The 27,877-nt window shown below is 46.9% G+C and overlaps 3 protein-coding genes across 3 annotated transcripts in view; 1 reads left to right on the forward strand and 2 right to left on the reverse strand.

Annotated features, from left to right (window-relative positions):
* Tmem116 (transmembrane protein 116) overlaps nt 1–13,070 on the reverse strand; it is a 46,237-nt gene extending 33,167 nt beyond the window's left edge. Inside the window, exons 1-2 of the mRNA XM_032886498.1 lie at nt 13,067–13,070; nt 12,665–12,795 (exon numbers count right to left, since the gene is read on the reverse strand). Coding sequence (XP_032742389.1) covers nt 12,665–12,795; nt 13,067–13,070 — 135 coding nt within the window. The remainder of the gene's footprint in view (nt 1–12,664; nt 12,796–13,066) is intronic.
* Nucleotides 12,912–19,232, forward strand: Erp29 (endoplasmic reticulum protein 29). The gene is made up of 3 exons (XM_032886790.1): nt 12,912–13,238; nt 17,906–18,044; nt 18,430–19,232. Exons 1-3 carry the CDS (start codon nt 13,095–13,097, stop codon nt 18,927–18,929), a joined length of 783 nt encoding a protein of 260 aa, XP_032742681.1. The 5' UTR covers nt 12,912–13,094; the 3' UTR covers nt 18,930–19,232.
* Nucleotides 19,233–21,697: 2,465 nt separating this feature from the next.
* Naa25 (N-alpha-acetyltransferase 25, NatB auxiliary subunit) overlaps nt 21,698–27,877 on the reverse strand; it is a 51,920-nt gene continuing 45,740 nt past the window's right edge. Inside the window, exons 23-24 of the mRNA XM_032886443.1 lie at nt 24,769–24,915; nt 21,698–24,433 (exon numbers count right to left, since the gene is read on the reverse strand). Coding sequence (XP_032742334.1) covers nt 24,311–24,433; nt 24,769–24,915 — 270 coding nt within the window. The 3' untranslated portion in view covers nt 21,698–24,310. The remainder of the gene's footprint in view (nt 24,434–24,768; nt 24,916–27,877) is intronic.

A 27,877-nucleotide genomic window follows, 5' to 3' on the forward strand; every position in this document is an offset into this window, starting at 1 on the left:
TATATGCATGTCACTGTGTGCATGTCTGTGTATGCATGTGCCTGTGTGCACATGCAATTACATGTCTGCATGTGTCTATGCCTGTGTGTGCATGTGTTTATACATGTGTATCTGTGCACATGTGCCTGAGTGTATGTGCATATATGTGTGTGCACATGCAGTTTTTCCTTAGAGTACCTTTGGAAACATAACTTTGCTTTTTTTTGCTACAAGGCTATCTCAAACCCAATGAAATCAATCATGTTCAGTTTTTGCTTCTCTGTTTTTAAGCCACGATGTTCATTTGTGTGTATCTGTGTGTGTGGTTCTGGGATTGAACCTGGGAGCTTGTGTATGCCACAGTTCAGGTGCATGTACCCTCAGTGACTATGATGAACACAACATGTTACATATCAATCTACATAACAAGATTTCACTAAACTTGTGGCAGGAAAATATGTTGAGTTGTTGTTGCTGGAATTTTGTTCTTGTTTTGAAATGAGATCTCACTGCAGCTGCACTCCTGCCTAGCCTGAACTTGTTATATAGCCTGGGATGGCCCTAAATTCGCAAGGATCCTTCTGCCTCTGCCTCCATAGCACTCAAATCACAAACATGGCCACCACACCTAACCTGAAAGCACACAGAAGTAGTAACTGACAGCTTTTAAGTCGTTTCTATGTATAAATATCTATGCTAACATTTTAGCCCTTTCCATAAATGTACTTTTATGACTGCTTACATGCATGTGAGTGCGCAGGCATGTAGGAAGGGTACATGTCTGTGTATGTGGGTGCATGCAGAAGCCGGAGGATGGCCTCAGTTGCTGTCTACCATCTTTGAGTTCCTGACTACAGCAACCACTAGGCTAGACTGAGATCCAGTGAGCCTCGCCACTTTTACACCTGCTCAGATCACAAGTGTCCATCTTGTGCATTTGACCTGGGATCTGGGGGTTGAACTAGCATCAGCAGGCTTGCAAGCCCAGGGTTTTACCAATTGGACCACATCTGCCTCCTTTTTCCTCTCTACCTTTCCCAGTCCTGCTCTTTAACTTAGAACATGAGAACTTGTATTCCCATATAAAATTTAAATTTGTGTCATTCAAAAGATTCCATCATGAACATTAAAAGGCAACCCACAAATAGGGTGGAATATTTGTAAGCTTTAGATCTGGAAAAAAAAATACTGTATAAATCTATTGTGGTGGCACAATGTTCCTGCAGTGCATGTGGAATGTGAGGCAGGAGGAACATTAGTTCAAGACTAGGCTGGGCTACCTAGTAAGATCCTGTCTCAAACAAACAAACGACCACAAAGACTCAAGCTGGTGAGGGAGCTCAGCAGGTTAGGGCGCCAGCTACCAAGTCTGATAACCTGAGTTTGGGCCCTGGAACCCACATGGTAGAAAGAACTGACTCTTATCTTCCTCACTGACGCTGTGAAACACCACAATGAACACAAAACAAACATAATTTTAAAAACACAAAGACAGCCAGGTGTGGTGATGCACACCTTTAGTCCAGCACTCAGGAGACAGAGGCTGGGGGATCTCTGAGTTAGAGGCCAGCCTGGTCTACAGAGCTAGTTCTAAGACAGCCAGGGCCACACAGAGAAACCCTGTCTCAAAAGAACAAACAAACAAACGAACAAAACAAAAACAAAACAAAAAACCCACACAAAGATCATATGCATTCTATTAACCTGGGTTGTATAAGGAATTCTTATAACTAAAATGATGAAGTAACCCAATTAAAACTAGGGAAACTTGTCAATGAAACTCCCCAAAGATGCAAATAACCACTAAGCAAGTGGAGAGAAGACCTGGGCATCATCAGCCATCCATGAAGCAGATCAGTGAGATGCAGGCACATCCCAGTAAGAAGGCTGTGCACAGGCGGGCTGTGGCGAATGCCCATGAAGATAGAGAACATAGTCCTACACCGTGGATGGAGTACAGCTACTTCGGCATTTCCTCCTTTTCAGTATTTATGTTTATGTGCATGAGATCTATCTGTGGGTCACACACATGTAATGCTCTCAGAGGACAGAAGAAGGCAGCAGGGCCTCAGGAAATATTTGCAAGCTACCATGTTGTCACTGGTAACAAAACCAGGATCCTCTGGAAGCTCTGAACCAGCTCCCCGGCTCCTACTTTAACAGTTTCCTAATGGGCCAATAAGTCCCATGTATAAACTCAACTCTACTAGGTACATGACCAAAAACAAACAAACAAACAAAAAACAAAAACAAAAAACCAAAACCAAAAAAAAAAAAAAAAAAAAAACCCCAAAACCCAAAACACATGTCCCTCTAAAACCCTGAACATCAAAATAGACAAAAAGTAGAAATCAGCTTTGTAAAAGGACTTGCCACCAAGCCTAAGGACCTGAGACTAATCCCTGGAACCTGCAGGACGGGAGGAGAAAACCAACGTCTTCCAACTTTAATACACATGCTGTGGCACATGCAGCTCCACTCAAAAGCAAATATAAATAAATGTGATAAAATATTTTAAATTTAAAATTAGAAATAACTTAATATCTGTCACCTGGTGAATTGATAGATAAAATGTTGGAAAATCCATATAACTAGCAAAAACAGTGCTATGAGATAAACTTGACACATGTGAAAAGGCTACATGTTGTATGGTGTCATTTAGGAGACAGGAAGTGCATATCCATGACTGTCTGAAGTAGGCGGCTACTTTAGGAAGGAATTGGAGTGAATCCCCCCCCCCCCGACATAGGGTTTCTCTGTGCAGCCCTGGCTGTCCTGGAACTCATTCTGTAGACCAGGCTGGCTTTGAACTCAGAGATCTGCCCGCTTCTCTGTCTCCCCAGGGCCAGGATTAAAGTTGTGTGTGCCAACACTGCCCTGCTACAGTGACTACATGGACATAAATGTTCCCTTTGGGTGTGACAAAGGTTCCAGAACCAGGTAGTAATAGTGGCTGCTCAACTTTGAGTATGCTAGAGAACACTGTGTACGGTGTGAAGTGGAAATTTCTGGTTTCTTTGGAGACCAGACAGTTGTATCATGTCATGTTTTGCTGAAAGCAGACATGGGTCGTTTTTCTGGAAGCTGCCTTGTGAAAAGGCATGTGATAGAGCTGATGCTTGCAAGGACTCGTGGTGTTTGGACATAACCCAACAGACATGCACTGTGAGGCTGGGCTTCACTGATGCTGGTCTGGCACTGTTTGACCTGCTCGTCTTCACTGGGCTTCAGCCATGCTGGTCTCCGACTACACTGTGGCATTTGCTCGCCTCGCTTTCTTCACTGATCTTCACTTGTCTGACTTCATAGAGAAACTCGCACAAAAGAACTTCTCCTGATATTCCTGAGGCTTCTTGCCACTTCCTCAGACTCCTGCTGATCAGTGGAGACACATGGATTCTTCTGGACCAAGCTGCTGCTGATTCCTGGTTGGTGTTTTGCTAGTGGGCTGGACTGCTGACAACGAAGACTGGAACTGCGGCAAAGAACTACTTCTAAACAGGCCCCTGCCTCCACAGCTCCCTTGTCCTACTAACCATCCTCCTCCCCTACCCTTGGTAGGTGAGCTATAAGGGAGGTTGAAGCATTTAAGAACCTCTACTAAAGTAGGTTTTGAGAAATTTAAGCCAATACCTGGGAGATACACACACACACACACACACACACACACATATATATATATATGCGCCTTCCAGTCTCCATCTGTGCCCAGAGCTAAGGCTGCCCTACCGCGGCCTCTGGACCCAAAACCACCCAGAGAAGAGAGAGAGCTGGTTTAAAAAAAAAAAAAACCATTTGGGGCAAAAGAAAAAAAAGTTAGATTGCTGGAATCATGGTATAATGGATACTGGAGATGTTTGCCTTTTCCCCTGGATGGGGGCGGGGAACCTCAAACATTGGAAGCACAAAACAAACATTGGAAGAGGGGGTTAAAGATGAAGATTACGTGAAAACATTTAACTTCTCAAAAGAGATCCCTTATTCCTGGGCTGAAAAATTACATTGCAAGAATTTTTATGGTACCTTCATGTTAACCCCACTAAACAATGGGAAATTTAAAATTTCATGAAAAATTGGATATTTGACACCAAACTGGTAACAATGAAAACATTTCTTTAAATTATAAAAATCAGCTTTATTATTGAGGATATTTTTCCTGAGATGTATATGTTTGTTTATAGACCGAACTGGGCTCAAACCCACTGTCTTCCTGCCTCAGGCCCAAGTCCTGGGACTATGGTGTGCACGAATAGCTCTGGGCCATGATTTTTGAGAAGTGCATAGAACTTGAACTAAAGACTCAATTCAGGTGGATCAGGATTTTAGAATGAACTGTCCCAAAAGTGTGTATTTAGACAACCACTAAGCCGAAATGGGTATAAAAAAGTCACGCCAGTCTAATGTGCTCTCTTGGACTGGATAACTACATGGGCTGTCTCTGGGATTTGGACAGAGTAATTGGTAAGACATTTCTTGATATAAAAATAACAAATTTAGCTGGGCATGATGGTGCACATCTTTAATCCCACCCAGCACTCAGGAGGCAGAGGCAGGCAGATCTCTGTAAGTTTCAGGCTGGTCTGATCTATATAGTCCCAGGGCAGCCAGGGCCACACAGAGAAACTCTGTCTAGAAAGACAACACTTTAGACTCAGTAGAATTACAATTAAGTTCATTTCTTTTGCAAATAAACCGTGGTGCCATCTACACCCCCGTGTTTCAGTAACCGGTGAGAAGCACAGGCTGATTTCCTTGGCTTCTCCCTTCCTCAGGCTCAAGCAGGCTTGTTCCCAGTAGGACCTGTACCTCCTGCCTCCGGTGGTGAGAACTTGGCATCGTCTGTCTGTGCCCTTGCCGTGTGCATGGTCAGGTGAGGTCCCTGGCCAGGTTACAGCTCAGTGTTCTCTGAGGAGTTGTCAGCCTGGCTTCCCAGCAAAGCCTAAGTAATATGGTTCCTGTAGACTGTATTGGGTCAGAGGAATCTTTACAGCATGGGATTCTAGGCACACCTGACCTGGGCATGTTCTGAATTAGCATGAATGAGGCCCAGTCAGTGAACAAGGCTCTCATCGTCAGCAGTGGACATGTTATTCTGCACCAGGACCCCTTTCTGCAGCCGTTGACCACACTTCAACAAACAGAATCCCTTCAAAATAAATAAATAAATAAAAAGCAACAGCAAAAGGAACTACGACCACCAACAGAAACCCCAAATGCGATCAATAATTGCAAGTATTCCCACTTCAAACTCGTTAATTTCCACAGTCCCACAGCTCAAAGCAGTCCTGAGCACAAGGGTGAACTTTGGAAACAGCTACTAAGGAAGTCAGTGGGGCAAACCTTGCAGCACTTGTCCCATCTTGGGCTTAGTGCTGCAGCATCCGTTAGCATGGCCCCTCCTTTTACCTCCACTGAACAGCCAGCGTGAGCTTTTACACTTTCCACATCAGAACATAACTCAAAGGAAGCGGTATAGCGATCATTCTTGCAATGCGATTCATAGCAGAGGTGTCAATACCCTGCCTCTGACAAATCCACTTTCTTAATTTCTTCCAAAACCTAATTCTAGGCAGGTGTAATGGTGCATGGCTTTAATCCCAGAACTTGAGAAGCAGATGCAGGTGGAGCTCTGGGCTCTCGTGAGTTCAAAGCCATCTTGGTGTACATAGTGAGTTCCAGAACATCCAGACCTACATAGAGAAATACTGTCTGACAAAAAACAAAGACTCTACTTCTACAATAACCACAACCAGAGAGGCATTTCTGGATAACCATTCTAACAGGGAGGACCCAGAGTATTCATATACTCAAAAGGGAGGGACATATATCAAAATTTTATAAAGAATTTTCAATTTTCTAAGTTCCTTATTGATAGTAAGACAAAAAGAAAGTTCTTCCGACAGTTTTCAAGACACTTTCCCCTCATTTTAAACTATCTCACCATTTTGGGAATTCCCTCCTTCTAAAGTGCTCATCCCCTAAAGTTTAGGGCCTAAAGCATCTTTGTCTGTCCCTTTCAGCAATTCTCACCGGCACTGGGCTTATTTCTCAGGATTTACCTGTGTCTGCTTCCCACATGAAAGCATGGAATTCACCACATTCCTCCTTACTCGCCTCAGGACCAAAGCATCACTTTTCTCCTTAGAGCTTGCTCGAGCCAATATATTCAAAACAATGTCCCTGGTTTCTGTATAGCCCTGGCTGCCCTGAAACTCCTTTGTAGACCAGGCTGGCCTTGAACTCACAGAGATTCCCTCTGACTCTTCCTTGCAAGTGCTGGGATTAAAGTCTTAAAATTATTTTTTTTTCTTAAAATGATTTTTAAGGTGTTTCATGTGTCATATGTCGGGCTGATCTTAAACCAGCTATGCAGTGACAGATGACCCTGAACTTCCGATCCTCTCCCTCTACTTCCCTAGTACTGTGACTGCAGGTCTGTGCCACACAGCGGTTATGCAGCGCTGGAGAGGGAACTCGGGGTTTCATACACTAGGAAAGCTCTCTCCTGATTGAGCCACATCCCTAGACCCCCTCTTACATATCAATTTGTGTAGCTCATTTTCTCTTTTATTAAGGTAAACTCAAAAATGTTTCTGACCTTTCTAAACACATACACACACACACACACACACACACACACACACACACACACACACCCACGCATGCACACACACTATAGAATTCTCAATTCTCATTCTGGGGTGGGGGAAGTCTAAACAATGTCTTCTCCCCTCCCCATAAAGATCTAAGGACAAAACAAAGATTGATTCTCACCAAAGTCTACCCTGAGGAACCAATGGGTTTATTAGGGCTACTTACAAAGCATGCATGCATGGGGTTGGGGATTTGGCTCAGTGGTAGAGCGCTTGCCTAGGAAGCGCAAGGTCCTGGGTTCGGTCCCCAGCCCCGGAAAAAAAAAAAAAAAAAAAAAAGCATGCATGCAGAATTATGACTAGGAGCCTTGGTGACCCTAGGTCTGCACCCAGCATGGGTGAAAGCTTGCCTGTGGCCGGCCAGACAGAGTTTCCTTCCTAGTCTTTCCCAGCCTGTGTACTGGAGCTCCCCACTAAGGCCACGTGCGGTTTGAGAAGAATTGCATACAACTGGTCGGGAGGAGTGGCTGGATACTCAGGTGAGGGTCCTATAGTGCTCCCATCCCTCCTTCTAGGAGGGAAAACGTTAACAGCAAGGTCAGCTGTGCTCATCTTTTGTACGTGGGCACACCTGAACTCCTGAAGACAGCAGTTCAGCTTAGAAGGTAGTTGTGTATAATATACACACATTTAGCTCCTTTTCTCAAATTTATCAAAGACTGGATCCCGCCTGCTGTCTTTGACAACATATACTTATTGGATATATACAATAATTAATTATAGTGCTAAGTTCTTTTAGGTTTGTGTTTTTTTTTTTTTTTTTGGTTCTTTTTTTTTTTTTTTTTTTGGAGCTGGGGACCGAACCCAGGGCCTTGCGCTTCCTAGGCAAGCTCTCTACCACTGAGCTAAATCCCCAACCCCTAGGTTTGTGTTTTAAGACTGAGTTTCTCTATCTAGCCCTGGCTGTCCTGGAACTTGCTCTGTAGACCAGGCTAGCTAAATTCTTTATAATGTGCATTAGTTGGCTTTCTGTTAATGTGATAAACATCATGCCCAAAGACAATCTGAGATGGAAGGTTTATTTCATCTTTACAATAAATTATCTAGGTAAGCTAAGGCAGAAACTCAAGGCAAGACCTTGAACAGCAACCATCAAGGAACACTTCCAGGTTACTGCCAGGCTTATTGGCAGCTAGCTACCTTTTTTATATAGCTCAGGCCCTCCTACCTAGGAATGGAGCTGCCCACAGCAGACTGGGACCTCCTACATCAATTAGCAATCAAGGAAATACAGACACACCCACAGGCCTTGAGGATCCTTCCTGTGGGGCCGGGATCAAATATTGGGTCATGTCTAAACCCCAGAAATCTCTTCCTGAGATCAGCAGGAGTAGGATCACTCTCCCCTTCCCCAGACCTGCCTGAGCCGGCATGCATAGCCCTGTACCCTGCCATTTGCCCCACCATAGAAGGTCATATAGCCTAGTAGTCAGGTTAAACCTATCCTCTTATAAGGTCATATCCAGCAGCACCTGGAATTGCTCTTATGCAAATACACTCAGAGCTGTGTCAGTTTCATTGGCTGCAACTTTACAAGTAATTTTGAGTTCAAGAGTCTAGCAATCGGGCCGGAGAGATGGCTCAGTGGTTAAGAGCACCTGATTGCTCTTCCAGAGGTCCTGAGTTCAAATCCCAACAACCACATGGTGGCTCACAACCATCTGTAATGAGATCTGATGCCCTCCTCTGGTATGTCTGAAGACAGCTACAGTGTACTTACATATGATAAATAAATAAATCATTAAAAAAAAAAGAGTCTAGCAATCACGAGTCCTTTAACGCCAGGATTAGTATCACCCTGTCATACAATGATGTATTTACACCAATTACAGAATGGCGACAAGAGTTACAGACGCTGCAGAGTTCAGGGATGCTCTCCTGAACTTGAACTGATACAATCTCAGTCCTGTAGGGGCTACAAGGAAGTCTGACTAGACACCGTTGTCAGTTCAGGCCCAGGTGTCTGGCCATTTCAATTGTTGATCTGAAGCAGACAGCGCACCACAGGACTGAGGCTGCAGTGGGCTGGAGTCTCAGAACAGTCTTTCACTTCTGCCTGCTTCTTAGACGAGGCTCACGGGTGATGGGTCAAAATGGGGCCACTCTGTGTACAGTGCCAGCTGAGGGGTTCTACCTGCTTCCACAGATAAGTTCACGAGTGTAGACTCTGCCTTGGTTTGATAAGAGACACGGGCAGGGGGCATTGTTTATTCACACTAAACAAATGATCCATCCGTTTAGACGCCCTGGTGTGCCGGCAGACGGCAGCTGTTGACGTGTGTGAACATGTTGTAGAGTCATTTTCCCTTGGAAATTAGCCTCAGTGTGTCGTCAAAGTGCTGCCCAGCCTGAAGGCAGCAACTGTGCACAAGAGTAAGCTGGAGCAGGCTCAGACGGGTCTGTCTTCTACCTCAATCTATCTGTCGACCGAAGCCTTCATTTCTATTCTACAAACGGATCTTCTTGTTTTGTTTGAGACAGGGTCTCATTGTGTGGCCCTGGCTGGCCTCAAACTTGCTTTATTGACCAGGCTGTTCTTAAACTCACATAGATCTGGCTGCCTCTGCCTTCAGAGTTCTGGGATTGGGGTTGGGGATTTAGCTCAGTGGTAGAGCGCTTGCCTAGCTAAGCGCAAGGCCCTGGGTTTGGTCCTCAGCTCTGAAAAAAAGAAAAAAAAAAAAGACAAAATAACAGAGTTCTGGGATTAAAGTGCCACCAAGTCCAGACTTCTTGCAAAAGCTTCTTGATTTCACTTTTCTTCAGTCACAAACTTGAGGATGGAGTGTTAAGAGTATACACATGGCCTACTACTCAGCTATCACCCAGGCCCAGCTTAGGCTCTTTTTAAAAAAAAGGTTTTTTTTTTTTTTTTTTGGTTCTTTTTTTCGGAGCTGGGGACCGAACCCAGGGCCTTGCGCTTCCTAGGTAAGCGCTCTACCACTGAGCTAAATCCCAGCCCCGTATTTTTTTTTTTTTTTTTTCGAGCTGGGGACCGAACCCAGGGCCTTGCCTTCCTAGGCAAGCGCTCTACCACTGAGCTAAATCCCAACCCCCCGTATTTTTTTTTTTTTAAGATTTATTTATTTTATGTATGTGAGTACACTGTTGCTGTCTTCAGACACACCAGAAGAGGGCATCAGATCTCATTACAGATGGTTAGGAGCCACTATGTGGTTGCTGGGATTTGAACTCAGGACCTCTGGAAGAGCAGTCAATGCTCTTAACCACTGAGCCACCTCTCCAGCCTTAAAAAAAAAGTCTTATTTGTTCTTCGAGAACTTTGTACATTTTCATCTTATTTACCCTCATCCTCCAACTCTTCCTAGATCCACGCCCCCTTTCCTTCCCACCTGACTCTGTATGCCTTTTTTTTTTTTAAATATATTTATTGTATATATGTGAGTACACTGTTACCATATTCAGACACACCAGAAGAGGGCATCTGATCCCTTACAGATGGTCGTGAGCCACCATGTGGTTGCTGTGGATTGAACTCAGGACCTCTGGAAGAGCAGCCAGTGTTCTTAACCTGAGCCACCTCTCCAGTCCATCTGTATGGCTTTCTTTTGTTTTTTTTGTTTTTTCTGGAGCTGAGGACCGAACCCAGGGCCTTGCGCTTGCTAGGCAAGCGCTTTACCACTGAGCCAAATCCCCAACCCCTGTATGGCTTTCTTAATTGCCAGATTTTAACTTCTCTCACCTCCTCTAACTACTGCAATAGATACTCAACTGCCCTCAGCCTCAGTCTTCTCCCTTCTGATGCATTCTCTTCATTCATTATCCTTTTTTATAGTGAGAAAAGGTTGCTCTATACAGCCCAGGCTGACCTGAGACTAAATTGGCCGTGCTGGCTTCCTACTCACAGAGACCCACCAGCCTCAGCTGAGTGCTGGGGTCAAAGGCTCTAGCCATCATGCCCAGCTGCAAGTCTTTTCTTAAAGGGACATCAGGCCTGCTGGATTGGGGCCTGCCTGTAGGATGTCACTTAGCTTTAATTATTTCTCTAATTACTACAATTATCTCTCTAAATGCAATTGTAGTGCATCTGAGGCACGTGATTTAATCTGTGTCAAGGACCCTGCTTGTCCCAAAGTCCTCTTCAGGTTTCCTCAGGTCTCCAGCGCTCTCCTTCCCAGGAAGGCTTGGAACTAAAGCCACAGCATGTTTACGCGATGTTTTCATCCACGAATCTGAGAAAACGCTCCACTTAAAGCCTCTGGTGGATGTAAACCCCTTAGACAAGTGAATCTTTATTTTACCCTCCTGAGTTTGCCTTTACATAGCTTCATAGAGCTCAGCATGCTTAACCATATCCTGTTTCCCGTTGCTTCACAAATGCTCCCTACCTTTCAAAGTCATGCCCTCCCCCAAGTACCTGGGTACCGTAAGCAGGACTGACTCATAATACAGGATCTTCAAAGGTGGAAAGCCATGAGATGGGAGTGAAGATTTTAACACTTGACTGGGTAGATGGCAACCCTGGAGACCACACTCACAATTCAAAAAGGTAAGGAGGACATACAGGTCTTTTTTGGGACATAGCCATGTGACACTGTGACAGAATGACCAGTGCATCATACTTGCATAGCCTGTGTAGAGGTCAAGGTCAGTATGGCTGGCTGGTCAAATGGAGGGCAGCTAGCTGCCTATTAGAGGGGCGGTCATTAGGCGACAACTGTAAAAAGCACAGCTGAAGGACTGATCGCTCCTAGGGATGGTGGAGGAGGAATTTTATTGTAGATTAAAGGGAGAGAGCGGGGCTGGAGAGATGGCTCAGCGGTTAAGAGCACCCGACTGCTCTTCCAGAGGTCCTGAGTTCAATTCCCAGCAACCACATGGTGGCTCACAACCATCTGTAAAGAGATCCGATTCCCTCTTCTGGTGTGCCTGAAGACAGTGACAATGTACTCATCATATATAAAATGAATAAATAAAATCTTTAAAAAAAAAGGGAGAGAGCATAGTCAGAGCAAAGAGCAAAGACGGCTGGGAGAGTCAGAGGAGCAGCCTGGGTTAAGACACTGACGAAGAGAGTGCCATAGCTAAAATGGCTGGATTATATAAGGAAAGGCTGTTGGACGAAGGGCAGTCCAGACCTTGGGTTGGGGAAGTTTAGGGTGGGGAGCAGGGCATGCCTGCCATACCCTGAAGGATTCTGGGAAAACCTCATGGCCAGGTCCACTTTGATGTTAGTCACCTCAGTTTGTCCCAGGGTTTCAGACTTAACAGTAATAAGAAAGATATAAAAGTGCACAACATAATCCAGCTTTGCTTTCATGATTCTACAGGTGTGTGTGTGTGTGTGTGTATAGAGGTAGGTCACTGATTAAGCTCGATTTGGTGATCTTCCTTGCTTCCCCAGTACTGGCAAGAATTCCACACCCAACTTTTTATGTTTTGTTTTTGTCATTTTGAGACCCAGGTTGACTCTGAAGGGCCTAGACCTCACTCTGTAGACCAGGTTGGCCTTGAACTCAGGTTCACCAGCCTTGGCCTTAGGAGTGGTAAGATGTGCTTTTCCCTTGGGTGCTGAGGATGGGACTTATATGTGATGTGTACGAGTCCTGGAACAGGGTATGTGGATCAGGTTTTGATCAGCCTGCCTGTTTTCCAGTTAGCACTGGGATTGAAGGCCTGTGCTGCCTCACACAGCCTGCTAGCTATGATCCTTGTGTCTTCTCCAATAAGGAATTCATTCCTTCGAGCCTTTATCACTGTGCTGACTTCCCACGGGAACAATCATCACGTGGCATGAGCTACTCCCTGAAAACGGAACAGCCCAGCATGGTCTTGTCACCCTCCTGCCTTGAGCTGAAATTAGGCCTGTAGGCCTGTGCCACCTACTACTATACCTGACCAAAAGTAGAATGGCGAATAGGCCTTTTCCCAACCTTCTGGGGCAGGGGTGGCCCCATTGCCTAAGTGCCCCGCAGGCCTGTCCAGCGCTGCACCCTGTGACCTACAAGGGCTTGGCAGCGACTACCAGTGACAAACAGCTGACTAACCGAGGGAAGCGACGGGTCTCAACGGACCTCATGACAGCCCAGCGCAGAGAAGGCAGGGACGCCGCCACGTCTTGTTCCAAGGCGAGAGAGGGCAACGAGGGAATTGTTGAGGCTGAGCCTCGCGCCTCTCCTCACGCGAGAACGCCGCGGAACCCAGCCTAGACGAGTGGCACGGAGTGCGCGTGCGCGACAGTCCCACTTCGCAGGCCCTTCCGTCACGTGGCTCCGCCCACCTCCCCCCTCCGTCCCCCGCTTCTCACACTACACATGCGCAGCCGCCCCTCTCTGCCCCGCCCCTCTGCGGCCGGTCTCTTCCACCCTAGAGGCGGCCTGAGCCTCTCTGAGTGGCCACGTGCGCTCATGCGCGCCGGCCGGACGGCCCTCCCAGTGACGTGACCGCCCACTCGGAGCGCTCCTGCTGTAGCTTGCCCATCTCCCGCTCCCACAATCTGGCGTGATGGCTGCCGCCGTTCCTGGCGCCGTTTCGCTCTCCCCACTGCTGTCCGTTCTCCTTGGCCTGCTGCTCCTCTCTGCTCCGCATGGCGCCAGCGGCCTGCACACGAAGGGCGCCCTTCCCTTGGACACAGTCACTTTCTACAAGGTAATGAGAGCGGGGGGTCGTGCGCAGGTGCAGATAGGCGCCCGTGGGAGCGCGCGCCCATGGGGACGTTGGGCCCCGAGAGGTGGCAGCAGGCAGTCCTTAGGGACCATCCCTAGACATCCCATCATCCTGTAGGCCCAGTGTGGACAGTGCCGAAGCCCACCCTGACCATCAGGCATCGTTCCCTTCTGCCTTGCAGCCCGGGTACTCGCTACATCTTTTTTACAAAAAAGCTACCAAGACGGAGTCAATGGAACTAAGTGTCCCTTTCTCGATAGGGAAAAAGGAAATGCCGGGAAAGATCCAATCCACGAGTCACAAGTGGAAGACCGGAGGGCGGGGCGAGGTCGACGCTCCTCGGTTCACGGATGGGGTGGGGGTGGCCGAGAGAACTCTGCACGTTAGCATGCAAGTCTGCTCTTCTGAGGATGGGTTGTAGCGTGTTTGGTAATGTGCAAACCGGGTTCAGACGGCATGAGGACCCCTACAAAGTGCAAGGGTTAAAAACGTTGCAGGTCTCCCACCTGTAGACAACATCCTCGGGGCAGAGAACAAAATGAACAAAACCTGATCAAGGCATGAAAGAAACGACAGTACCCTCAGCATTTTAAAATTTTTTTTTATTTTTTACAAAATTTGGTTTATAAGCCTAGGTAGATAAGATGGACGGTGTAAATGTTGCAGGCTGAATGCAGTGGCCTCTGTAGACCCAACTCTTTTTGCATGTCTCTAGTTACCAGAAGCTTCTCACTTCCTCTATTGGGCCAGCTCAGCGTGGAGAGAAGTGGTCATCTTCTTATTTTGTTAGAATGAGGAACTGAAACGCAGAAGGGGACTCTAAAGGCCCCTCTGCTGTGTGGTTGGACAGGGCTATTTTGGAAAAGGTTGCTGATAGGACCCTACACGTGTAACCCATTCAAGCCCTTTTTTTTCCCCCTAAAAAGAAAAAGAAGTCTGTTTGATGGTCTATTAAGCTAGTTAATCATCTATTCAACTCTATATAGTGCTCTAGTAATATCACAGTCCCCATCCCCATCCCCCCTCAACCACACAGGCCACCTGGAAGCACCTTGAGATTCTACTTAATACAGTAGCAAGCCCTATAGGGAATACACCGTGTTGTATCTCACTTCCTAGCCGTTTGTCCCCTTTCCCAGTCTGCTCCAGGCAACACAAGCCTTCTCTCTGACTGCCCTTAGCTCACATCTGTCAGGCCATCTGCAGTGGCCTTTCCTTGTGACTGGAACATTCTTTGCTGTCTTTGAAATAGGTTATTTCTCATTGCCCTGTCTTAGGTTAAATGTTAACTTCTCTTGTCCCTTCCTTGCTTTCTCAGTTGCCCAGACTGAGAAAGCACTCCTGTTGCTCTGTTTGGCTCTGTTTAGGACACTCATCACTGGTTTATTAGCTTGTTATTCATAGTTCATAGAATATTATGTTTATGAAGTATCTGATCCAATTTTATTTGGATTTTTTTTTTTTTTTTTTTTTTTTGGAGACAGGGTTTTTCTGTGTAACCTTGGCTGCCCTGGAACTCACTGTAGTTGCTGGCCTTGAACTTGCAGATACCTGCCGGCCTCGGCCACTCTCCCTAGTGCTGGGATTAAAGGTGTGCCACCACAGCACACCAGATGAGCTGTGTTCCCACGAGTGAACAGGCGTCTCCTCCAGTCTCTTCCAAACTGTTCCCTCGTAAAAGACAAAGGGTGCCTCCTGGTGTTCTGTCCAGGAATCTTGTTACATGCCTTGCCTTTCAGTGTTCTCCAACTTTAAAAACCGTTTTCTGGTGGTTCTTTTCCACCATCACTAGAGATGGCCCAGTGTTTTCACTGCTGTGTTCACTTAGAATGGTGTCTGGGATGTGATGGGCTCTTAGCAGATCCTTTTTTTCAGTGTATAAAGGATTTCAGCATGATGTCACACCAGGGAGGCAGAGGCAGAAAGGTCCAAAGTTGAAGGCCAGTTTAGGAAACTTAATGACTGTGTCTTAAACCCAGTGAAGGGCCCCTGAGGTGGTTCAGGAAGCTTCCACCAAGCCTGCTGGCCAGAGTTCAGTCCTGTGGACTCACATGGTGAAGGGAGAGAACTGACTCCCACAAATTGTCCTCTGACCTCAATTCACACCCCCCTCCCCATATACACACACACACACGGAACACCACTACCACCTCCTGTTAGCTAAGTGTCCGATCATTCTGGTGTCCTGTATTACAAATGTACGCCCCTTGGTAGGCATTCTGTGCTGGGCTTTTTCTACACCTGCTTCTACCTGTCCCGACTCACAACCACGCAGCATCAGCTCTCCCAGATGCCTAGAGTTCTGTTCATCCCTCAGTGTCTGCCACGTGCCAGACACTGGGACTTGAGAAATGCACTGGAACACAGGCCTGGTCTTTAGTCTTAGAAACGCACATCTTAGTGGAAAGCACAGAAAATAACCAAATGTGGGTTCCAAGCGAGACGGGAGAGCGTTAGGGAATAAAGCAATAGGTGACTGGCGTAGTCCTGTTCACCAGAAGGGAGAACTGAACTGAGCTGTGAGTGACAGAGGAAGCCAGAAGAGAACCCAGGAAGAAGCTTAGTGCAGAGACAGTTGGAGCCAGTGCTGAGCAGAAACAAGGCCAGCTGGGCCACAGGGATATGCTCTGATTTATATTTTCAGTCTCTCCTGCTGCTGGGCCCTTAGAGCGCTGGACTTTTTGGTGTCAGTGACCTGTTCCCATGGCTTCTGTCTTTCATGTCCCTAGGCAGTGTTAATATCCTTAAAAATGTAAAACCAAATGGATGTCAAAAATAAAATCTTTTTATCTTCAGTGTTTGCCTGTGACAAAAATGACAGTTTGGGACCACTGCATTACAAGCATGAAAGGTTGGAGGAGGCGGCTGCAGAGATGGCTCAGTGGTTAACAGCAAACACTGTTCTTGCAGAGGACGTGAGTTCAGTTCCTGACACCCATAGCTGCCTGTAACTCTAGCTCCAGGGGATCAGGTGCCCTCTTCTGGCCTCCTCTGGTACCTTTACTCAGATGCACATGATTTAAAGGAATTGTTTGAAGTTGAAGATGAGAAGGCAAAACTGCTGACCAAAGTCAGCTGGAATTGAGTCTGCACTCCAACATAACACATGTGTGAACATTTAGGGCCGTGCTAGCTACAGTAAGAGGAAGATACAACGCAGGAGTCTATTACTTGTGGTTTATGTGGAGGGAACATATCCAACGTGCTAATAAGCAAGGTGTGCTGACACACAGCTGAGCACTTGGGAAGCTGAGACAGGAGGACCAGTGTAAGGCAGCCTGAACTGCACAGACCCCAACTCCAACAGAAGAGAAGACTTGAAGCACTGTCAAGTGTTATAATATGAACACATTTTAAAAACATGGTAGCAAAGAAACGGGACACAGAAATGAGACTCCGAGTAGACAAACCAGAGACGGGGTACAAGGAGGACAGGGGAGGAACTGTTAAATGGGTATAGGTATCCATTCCTTCTGGGCAGCTAGATAGCAATGGTGGGTAAGTGACATTGTTAATTCCAGGGGTCCCCACCATGTATAGCAGCTGACCTACATCCTGTCCTGCCCCTGCTTCCTGAGTGCAAGGATTATAGACAAGCACCATTATGTTTGGCTCAACTGTACTCATTCAGGTGTGAAATACTTCATTAACATTTGGCCTCAGGGCTAGAGAGATTGCTCAGCAGTTAAAAGCACTGGCTACTCTTCCAGAATTCCTGAGGTCAAGTCCCAGCAACCTCATGGTAGATTATAGCCATCTTTAGATGCCCTCGATTGACATGCAGATTTACATGCAGATAGAGCTCATACGTGTGCGCACACCACACGCCACACACACACACACACACACACACTCACTCACTATGGCATTGACAGTTTAAAATGGAAGTAGTGAAAAGGTGCCCTGGTCTTAGGTGAAGACACTGACCCAAGTCTGACCTCCACAGCCGAAGCAGCCTGAATGGTTGGACGCCTTAATGTGGCTGTTTGCTTTTAGCAGATTTGTAATTGGGTGCTTACTGATAAAGGCCTCCTGAGACGGCAGACATGCCAAGGGACAAAAGACTGCATAGGTCTCCTTAGCACTGAAGGGACAGGTGTTAGCTCTGTTTATGCACATCTCTGTCCTTTTTGTTTCTCTGTGTAGACCAAGCTGTCCTGGAACTCAGAGGTCCACTTACCTCTGCCTCCTGGGTGCTGGATTAAAGGCATGTTACCACCACTTCTGGGCTCTGCAACCGCCTTTTGCTAGTGGGAATTTGGACTGTGTGACACACAGTAAAGAAAGCATGTCCTTGGGCTGGAGAGATGGCTCAGCGATTAAGAGAACTGACTGCTCTTCCAGAGGTCCTGAGTTCAAATCCCAGCAACCACATGGTGGCTCACAACCATCTGTAATGAGATCTGATGCCCTCTTCCTATAGTGTACTTCCATATAATAAATAATTCTTAAATTAAAAAAAAAAAAAAAAAAGAATGTCCTAAGCTTTAAGGGGATTAGTGACTGATAGCAGTGGACAGCTTGTCTCCTGTGTAGGCTGGCTTCCACTGTGTCTCTTCAGTGACACAACAGGGGCCCCTTGGGAAAGGGGGTCAATCCTCAACACCCCTAAACACCTGACTCGCTCAGCTCTGTCTTTGCACCCTCAGGTCATTCCCAAAAGCAAGTTCGTCTTGGTGAAGTTCGACACCCAGTACCCCTATGGAGAGAAGCAAGATGAGTTTAAGCGTCTGGCTGAGAACTCAGCCTCCAGCGATGATCTCTTGGTGGCAGAGGTGGGGATCTCAGGTATTTACAAGTCCAGGATGACTGGGGAGGACCTGGGTTCAGTTCCCAGCACCCACATGATGGCTCACAACTGTTCGTGATGTTTCCAAGTGATTGACACCCTCACATCAGTGTCACAGCCTGACTGGGCCCTCACACCCACAGGCTCTGGCAAGTAGTGGACAAAATAGTCAGAAGATCACCCTACCCCACCCTACCCCACCCCACCCGGGAAGGTAAGCATCACTCAAGGCAGAGTAAAGCCACACAGCTAAGGAAAAGAATCAGACCCAGGTCTCTAGCAAAGCTTCACACTAAACTAGGCCCCAGCCTTGAGTCTTCCCTCTCCTTAGCAGGCCCTGTAGCATTGTTCTGCTGGTTCCTCATGTCTGGTTTCTGTTCACAGACTATGGTGACAAGCTGAACATGGAGCTGAGTGAGAAGTACAAGCTGGACAAAGAGAGCTACCCAGTCTTCTACCTCTTCCGGGATGGGGACTTTGAGAATCCTGTCCCATACAGCGGGGCAGTTAAAGTTGGAGCCATCCAGCGCTGGCTCAAGGGGCAGGGAGTCTATCTGGGCATGCCTGGATGTCTGCCTGCGTACGATGCCCTGGCGGGCCAGTTCATCGAGGCCTCCAGCAGAGAGGCCCGCCAGGCCATCCTGAAACAGGGGCAGGATGGCCTCTCAGGTGTGAAGGAGACAGACAAGAAGTGGGCCAGTCAGTACCTCAAGATCATGGGGAAGATCTTGGACCAAGGTGAAGACTTCCCGGCCTCCGAGCTGGCCCGAATCAGTAAGCTCATTGAGAACAAGATGAGTGAGGGTAAGAAGGAAGAGCTGCAGAGGAGTCTCAACATCCTCACCGCCTTCCGCAAGAAAGGCGCCGAGAAGGAGGAGCTGTGATGGCGCAGGGCTGCTAGGGTTTGCTGAGGGCTGGGAGGGAGAGCCGCCTGCTGACTGTGGGGCCCTGTGGGTGGAGGGGGCAGTGGAGCAAAGCAGTCCTGAGCCAGAGACCTGTGCCCCGAGTGCCTGGACACTGACGCTGCTGAGACCATACCCTGGACATCCTCGGAGCAGTCTGTGGGGAGCCTGTGTGCGAAGACAAGATGGCTGTGCCCCCACAGGAGCCGGTGCTATAGAGGAAGGTACTACCCAGGTCCTTGACAGGTATAATTCTGATCAAATAAAAGTCTGTTTTGGTTAGATTTTCTTTTCAGATAGTACTTTTGGCCCACTGTCAAGAGTCTGAGTTGTTGTGCATTCTATTCTGCCAAGACTTCCATGGCCATCCATGTATGGTGAGGTACAGGGTGCAGTCTATACTCTGATCTTCTCTACACAGCAAGCAAATCCTTACTTTTACTAATGTACTGCCTTTAGAATTGATACAACCAAAGCCAGATTTGGTGACATCTGTAATCTGAGCACTAGGGAGGCAGAGGCACAAGCATCAGGGATTCCAGGCCAGCTTCAGCTACCTAGTGACTTGAGCACCAGCCTGTGCTGTGTAAGACTCTGTGTCAGAAACAAAACCACATGAACATTCATTCCAGTTTCAACATCTAAAATATAAACTTTCCAACAAAATCACTTGCTGTAAACTCTGTCAACACGAACTTTTGATAAGCTGAGTGGCACCAACTGACTCAGATTCAGGGGACTGGGACTCTGCGGCACTGAACCCCAAGCCTGCCCGCCTGTTATAAATGCTGTGGGGCTGCAGCTCGACAGATGTGGGCATGCTCAACCGTTGGCAGAAGTGTGGGTCGCTCATGCTCCTCCACTTCCACCAGACTGCTACTCAGAATGATCTGGAAACAGATTCACACACGTGCATGTGCACGACGCACACGTGCACACACCCGCCCACGTTCAATTTAACTAAAACACAGTAGTGAGGTCGTCAGTGTGACAACCCATCCTTCATCCTTACAAGAGTGGCTCATGCGACAGGGCACAGAATCTACATCTCCGGAATGAATGTGAGATCTAGAATTTTAATCTTCAATTTTCTTCTAAATTTGTGTCTTGAGTGCTGCTTGCCTGCTTGTTTCTATATCCACTGTACCTGTGTGCCCATAGAGGCTAGAAGACGGTGCTGGGATCTGGAACTACAGTAGTAAATGTAGGTCCTGGGAACAGAGCTCCAGAGCTCCTAACTGCTGAGCCATCTCTCTAGTTGTGAATATTTTAACTTTTAGTTCTAGTTTTAGTTGTAATCTATTTCAGAATTTCTTTGGGTGCTTCAGAAAGACTTGCCTTAGTTCCTCTGGTTTCTATACTTATCTAGGCCAGGCTAAATCTAAAGAACAAAGTAGTTGTCCCTTCATCTTTTGTGATAGCAACAGGATGGTGACAGTCCTCCTGAGCCCTTATAGGATGGGCTTCAAGCTGGCTGCAGCCATTTCTAGCTGCAGGAGTTCAGGAGCAGAAAGACTATTATGTCTTCTGAAGCTGAGTGTGCTTAAGAGACCTGCGTCTTTCGTGGAAATGCAGGCTCCCCTCCTTCTGCAGGCAGTGATTATGTCCAGCCACACTGGCACAGGGCAGCACTCTAGCTCTCACGGTGCTACCTACAGTCCTTAGGGTTATACGGCTACAGACAGCTTGAGGGAATTCCTCAGTAACATGAAGCAGTAAACACTGGATCTAACAAAGAACTTTACTCTAATAAACCCGCACATTTTCTCAAATAGTACCAAGAGGGACTTTTTAATTCAGGAATATAAATTAAATGCCATTAAACAAAGGGCAGAGTGAGGCAGGACAGAGAAATCCAAGGCCAGCTCAGGCTGTGCAGGAAGCCTTAAGCCCTGTCTTGCAGAAAAAGGATCTCAATTTTAACTCTTCCATGAGACCCGTGCTGTGTGTGTGTGTTTGTGAGAGAGAGAGAGAGAGAGAGAGAGAGAGAGAGAGAGAGAGAGAGAGAGAGAGAGAGAGAATTGAATAAACCTGTGCCCATTGCCCCCGAGCATGATGTGCATTGGGTGACCACAAATAACGCCATTATGAGACTCATCCTGTAAGTTTGGCAGCCAGGCAGGAATAGCACCTGCAGATCCGCACCATGTCAGGAAGGTTAAGAGCAGGCAAGCAATCTTTTTGCTGAAGGAAAAAAACATTCAAATAAAGTTAGTTCCTCCCTGAAGAAACAGGCAAATCCTGCTAAGGGCACATACTATCAGGACAAAGGAAAACCTCCTGCTTCTGCTGTGTTACCAGACTGCCTGAAAGAAACCGTGGAGTGCTTTGCCAGGAGGGGCTTTGCCTTTGACTCACTCAGATCTGCACACTCGGACACACGTCAGCACAGATTGGCTCTACAGCACACAGCTTCCAGTAGGACCCAGCGTCTCGGCGCCTAACAGACAGCACATGACAGTTACTCAGATTCACCTGTAAGAAGTGGAGTTGCAAGGCACAGCTGTTATGCCAAAAAGATTAGTTTTGCCCTTTACTCTTTGGGTTTTGTTTATTTCCATTTATTTGTTTTAAGACAGTGTCTAGTAGCTAAGCATGGCTTTGACCTGCTCCTCCTGCTTCCCACCTCTTTAAAGCTGGATCTACAGAAATGCCCCAAACTAGGCCATGTTAGGGATAATGAGATGAGGTATACTGTTCTAGAAGCTCTAACTTTTAAGACTCAACAAAAATGAACCAAGAAAAAGGGCCACCTTAAAATAAAAACATTTATGTAGATTAGCCCGTCCAGATAAAGTGGATTTGCTGCCTGTACTTAGTTCTCAAGAGCAGATTTCCCATACCAATAAATCACATAAAAAAGTAGGAAGAGTTTCAACGAACCTGCAGATGAATTGAACCCCTTTTTGTATTGAAAAAGTTGAAATGAAAGACATATACAGATTGAACGTGGTGATTGCAAAATATAATGCAATTTTGAACAATTAAAATTATGAAAATATACAAAATTGATGGCAGCACACCTAAGTTTGTGCACTCTCCCTCGTGAGGAGAAACTACAGAGGACTCTCCGTCCACGGCAAAGAAATAACTTGAACCCAATTCCTGCTTTGCAAAGTCTTGACTTAGGATCTCAGTAGTATAAAAAGCAGTGATTTTTTTTTCAGTCTGTAAACAGTAGTCGTGTTTTTTGTTGTTTTTTGTTTTTTAAATATCAATTTATCACACAAAAACAAAACAGAAGAAAGCCCATATAACCAGAAGAGCAGCAGTGCCTCTGAGCCTCTCCTTAGACACTAATGACACACAAGCATGGGGGCGGAGGCTGTACACAAGGTATAGTGCATGACAGTTTCCAAAAGAATAGACTGATAAAAGATATTGGCCATTTCATAATTTCATTCTTTTTTACAGTTATCTCAAAATGTAAGAATTAGATCTGATTGAAATGCTACATTTAGTAAGAAAATCAGCAAGGAAGTGTAACCCCAACATGACATTATTTGCCAATCAGACCAGTGGAGGTCCTCCGGGTTAGGGCAGGAGACTGACTGGATAGACCATTAGAGGAAGGAGCCATGCCTGAGAACCAGAGCCAGCCCAGAGTCCACCCTGGTCACGGTCAGCTGAGGAGCTGTTTTAGAGCATCTATGACCATGAAAACAGTACAATTTGAATATCCCAAAAAAACATTATTGCAGGAGCCATGGCAGGGCAGGCAAAAGCCCACCCAGTCCCAAGGGAAACAGGCCACCACTACAGAAGGGGACCACAAGTTGATGATGTTCAAGGCAAGTCAAAATCAGGGTCTTGGATCCATCTCATTGGAAAAGGGCCTCCGTGTTCGTGTTAGGATGGAGCATGTGATGCTCTGACGCAATGCCGTGGCTGAAGCTCCGGCACAGCTTACAAGTCAGAAAGTAGTTTGTGCAGATTTCCTTACACGTTTAAATTATTAGTGACCACTATGCTGGTTTGTGAGTCTAAGTCTGTCAAGATAAAGGATGAGATGCAGACATAGCCACCGAGACCGCCAGCTGTCCTTCAGCTGCTCTCTGTCACCTCTCCGCTGGAGTGGTACACGGAAAGACCAAGCCTCACCAAATTCATCTTTCACCTTCTAGTTACTGACTCTCTGGAGTCAGGTGACAGGGAACAAGACCAGAAGAGGAGGAGGAGATTCAGACACAAAACAGTCACCAAAGGAGCTGTCAGGGCTCAGCATGACATAATCAAGAGCAGTTTTCATCTTCTCTCAGACCAGCCTCTTACGTTGGAGGCTTAGGGACCAGACCTCCAACCCCAGGTGAACAACGTAAAGACATCCTGAGGCAGTTCTCAAGTGTCACCAAAGTACACTGACACCAGGCCCATTGTAAAACAGCTTTTGTCAACCTAAAACTTGAAACCTAGGTTAAAATCCATAACATACAATTCCTTCCATCCCAAACCTCCCCCTTAAAAGCACTGAAGTAGTAAATCTGTTTCCAAGCATATTTATACATATGTGTTCTGTGTGTGACATGAATCAGCTGCAGAATGGGACTCAAAAACAGTACACGCATCAGACTCGCCTGCACAAAGCATGTACAACCTCTTCCAACAGCTCTTCCGCCTCTCCTAGAGGGCCGTCAGGTCGCAGTCGCAGCAGCTTATGAAGCTCACAGTGGGCTGTGCTCAGAATTCCTCCTCAAAGTGGGTTCAACTTGGACTTCCTCGATGCCCTGAGGCTGAGCTCTCCCAGGAACGGGGCTGGGGATGTCTTGGCTGTTGGGGCTACGAAGCCAAAACTGAGCACCTGTGGTCATGTGTGGTGCCCTGCAGTGGCATGGACTCAGCCACATCTCACCTGATCCTCTGTGGGATGTGGTTTTGTGGGACCTCACAAAGAACCTGCCACTAAGGGAAGGGCCCTGCTCCCAAGTCGGCTCCTACATTTGCTTTTTGCCTCATATGGCTCAAGTCCCAAAGCAAACTCCCACTGCACGATAGAAAAGTGCCCCAGCCGCTCGGAGGGCGATGCTATACTTATTCTCTATTGCTGCTTGTACAGAAACGCCCACCCCAGACATCTCTGCTGACAGGAGTGACGGTGGGATGCTCTTGTTGCTGTCCTGTATGTATGAACAGGTATAAAGAGTGGTAAACCCAGATGAGGGTCCTGCTTCTGGTTTATATACAATAATTTAATTTGTTGTATATATTTAATACCTCAAGAATTAATTCACGATCAAAGTCCTTCATGCATTTGTGAGGAAGTTCTGGATTAGAACGATGCCAGCCAGATGTTGTTTTGCTGGGGAAGGTGGTGTCGTCTTCTGCTATGGAGTCTTCGGTGCCTGTGGGTCATACTTCTTTCTTCCTTAAATTTTTAGTTTCTTTGTAGTCTCAAGCCTTTTCCTCAGCAGCTCCCCCGTCTCCAGAAGCGAGTGCAGGTAACTGCTCTGCACTTTGCTCTGCACAGTCCTTGAAAACTTTCTTTCTTCCTACAAATGAAACAACAAAAAGTAGTCTTGCTCGAAAATCAATCATGCAGCTTACAGTGACCTCACCCTGAACACCCATATCGTTTTCAGTTCATAGAGAATATGGAAGGGGAAGCCATTTCTGTCGTCAGATGACTCACATAAGGCACACGTGGCACTGACTGGGATTAACAGGTGTGGACCCCAGACCAAGAAAAATGTGAGTCTTCCTGAGTAGCCTGAACACAGAACTCTACTTTATGACAAACTGGGCAAGGTATAAAGTCTGGGATAAATTGAGCCTTAACTGACCTTCACCCTGTGCACAAAGCTGCTGCTTGTTCATGACCTCTTACCGGAGAGATAGACGTGTCCTCTAACGTGAGCTCCTCAAGTTTAAGTGCAATTAGATGTGCTTCAAGTCCTTTAATATGATCCACAGCATTGGAAATTACAGTTTGAAGCCCAGTAACATAGTCCTGGAAACTGGTGAAAATTGGGGGCTGGGAGGAAGAAGATTAGAAAGCTGTTAGGAGCTTCTGGAACATGTCCTGTTTGGAGGATGACTTCCCAGCTCGCAGTGTCTGATGTGGAGACCACAGGGATGGATACACTTTGGGTAACCAGACTGACTGGAGTAACCCATTAGCTGCTGACAAGCAGTGATGGTTTAGACACTCCTGAATGGGAAAGGGGATCCTGGGACTCACCCGGGCAGTTTGTGTGCCTCACTAGCACTCTGGATCCCTCTGAGTGTGTATCCAGGGTTGGGCCTTTCTCCTTTATAAAATGAATTTCTATTCCTTACTCCCAGTATGAGCTGGAGAAGAACTACAGAAAGTGTGTTAGCTGTTTCTGACTCCTCAGGCCTGCCTATGTGCAGGAAGGAAAGGGAAACAAGGCTCTTCAGCACTGGAGGCGGCTCAGTGGGTTAAAAGCTTATAGGTGTGCAACCCCAGCACAGACATAAACGCTCTCTGTAAACACCAGTGAGGCAGACAGGCAATCCTGGGAGCAAGGTCTCTATCTAGACTGGTGTGTGCTGGGTTCATGTGGGAGACCTTGCCTCAGGACGGAGGTGGAGGAGAGCAACCAAGGGTGATTTATGACGTGATGTCCATCTCTGTGCTCACACGCCCATTTGTGAGCTTGCACTCTTTCACAAAACACACGCACACACACGCAGACAACCAAAGCAAGGATGTTATTCTCCGCCCTTACATCTGAGACTTCCAATATTAATAGAAAACTGAATCTTCATTTTGCTTTACTTTTAGGTTTCTGGGTTTTTAACCATAAGATCTCACTATGTACATAGACCTGGCTGTCCTATAGTTATCGAAAGAGGAAGAAAAAGAGGCAGGCATGGAGGCTTGTCCTGTCATCTCAGCACTCCTGGTGGAGACAGGAGGATCACTAGTTCAAGGTTGTCCTTAATTATGTATGGAGTTCAAGGCCAGACCCTGACTCCACAGTAACAAAAGTAAGCACCACAGGAAGGTCTAATCTGTGTACGTGTGCAATTTTAATTTGTACAATTTGTTTATGCGTGAAAAGGCCTTCCTAAACATGACACTTAACTAGATACCTTTAAATGCATTTTTTTTCCCCCATAAAGAAGCCATCCACTGTATAAATAAGTGAGGGCTGGAGCCATGACTCATGGGTCAAGAGCACTAGCTGCTCTTGCAGGGGTCCAGGCTAGAGACTGCCAGCATGCACTAGGGTGCACAGATCTCAGGAGAGCCTCTGTGAGGATCAGGCACTCACGTGGTACAGAGACATGGGGACAAGACAACCACACTTTTATTAAAAAATAAGTAATTCTTTCCCCTTGCTTGTGAGAGTAAGAAACTGGAAACCCTCTGCAATGAGTAATTAGGGTAACGGTCAATACCAACTCTGTTCAGCCGTTCTCCTAAGAGCTCGTCTCTAGCGGCTCAGTGGTCACAGTGCTGGGGGAGGCCACCACTTCAGATCTAAGTCTACATTCCAAGAGCAGCTTTATTTACAGTCAAGATACTATGACACAACTACATACTCATCAAAAAAATAAACTGCAGGACATTAATTACTATAATAATGAGGGCTCATAAAACCTAGGTTGGCCTCGAACTCTTTTTGACCTCTGTGTCCACTTGCTGAGCACCATCATGCCCCCTTGGGTCAGAACTGTCTACTAGCACAATCCTGACTTGCTGCATTGGCCATGTCACTCGACTGGGAACAGGGGTGACATCTAGTCACATTTTCATGGGTTATTGTGATAATCAGAAAACTACAATCCAGGTGTAGTGGGTCAGCTTGAGTCCAGTACCCACGAGACAGAGGTAGGTGAATCCCTGGACGCCAGCTGGTGGACTGCAGTACAGCAAGGGGCACTAGAGAAAGCCTGCTGTAACACACACACACAGACACACAAGACACAAACGGAGTGAATGGGTGAATCAACAGACAAGCACACAAAGCCCCTAAGGTCCAAAGTCTCTTGGCTAAGCTGTAGGGCTGCACAGTATGGGGTTTACTTTATGTGGCGTCCATTAGGGGTCTGCTATGTGGCTTTGGCTGCAAGGAACTCTATGTGGCTCGAAGCAAACCTCAGACTCCTGTGTTCCTCCTGCCTGTGCTTTCTGACTCCTAGGATTTCAAGGACATGCCAGCATGACAGCTCTGTAGAATCTCCGTGTGTGTGTGTGTGTGCGCGCGCGCGTGTGCGTGTCCATCCCTGTCCACGGAGGCCAGGAGATAGATGGGTGCTGAGAGTCAAATTCAGGGTCTGTGGATTTCCTAACTGCTGAGCCAGCTCCTAGCCATATGGAAACGAGAACCAGGAAGATACTTCCTTTCCTGAACACTAAGAATGGAGCACAAACACCAGTGTTTCCCTATTTAATGAACTGAAAGGGCAGTGCTAATATCTAACCTGAATTTCTGCCTATATCTAAGGAAATAAGCCCCAATAGTGTGACTTCTGCAACACACCTGCCTAGACTCCTCATAACAGATCAAACAAAAGGGTAAAGAGCAGTTGGATGGCAGAAGGTCGACAGAGGTGAACTAAAGCGGCAGACAGGATCCTGCACTTGGAAAGGACGAGCAAGGGTCGTGGCACGCACAGGTGCTGCAAACTTGAACCTGTTGTGACCATGGCTCAGTGTGAGGCCCCGAGAACACAGGTCAGTGTGAGCACCTGGACACAGGTTCTTTCAGCTGACCTAGAGCAGATCTCCGTGTGGCCGTTAGTCTTCCACTGTTACTGGAAGGATAGCCCTGGGAAGTGGCAGCAGGGACCATGTAAGTTCAGGGCCAGCTCACATAGTGAGACGGTCTTAAACCAACACACATCTGTGTCCCAGCTCCTGGGGAGGCCGAGGATCAAGAGTCAGGACAAGCGCAGGCAGCACAGCACAGCCCTTTCAGAAACGGCTGCAGGAAAGGGGCCCAGAGACCTGAAGACCCTGACGA

Source organism: Rattus rattus, chromosome 16 (assembly GCF_011064425.1).
Source record: "Rattus rattus isolate New Zealand chromosome 16, Rrattus_CSIRO_v1, whole genome shotgun sequence".
Taxonomy (NCBI): domain Eukaryota; kingdom Metazoa; phylum Chordata; class Mammalia; order Rodentia; family Muridae; genus Rattus; species Rattus rattus.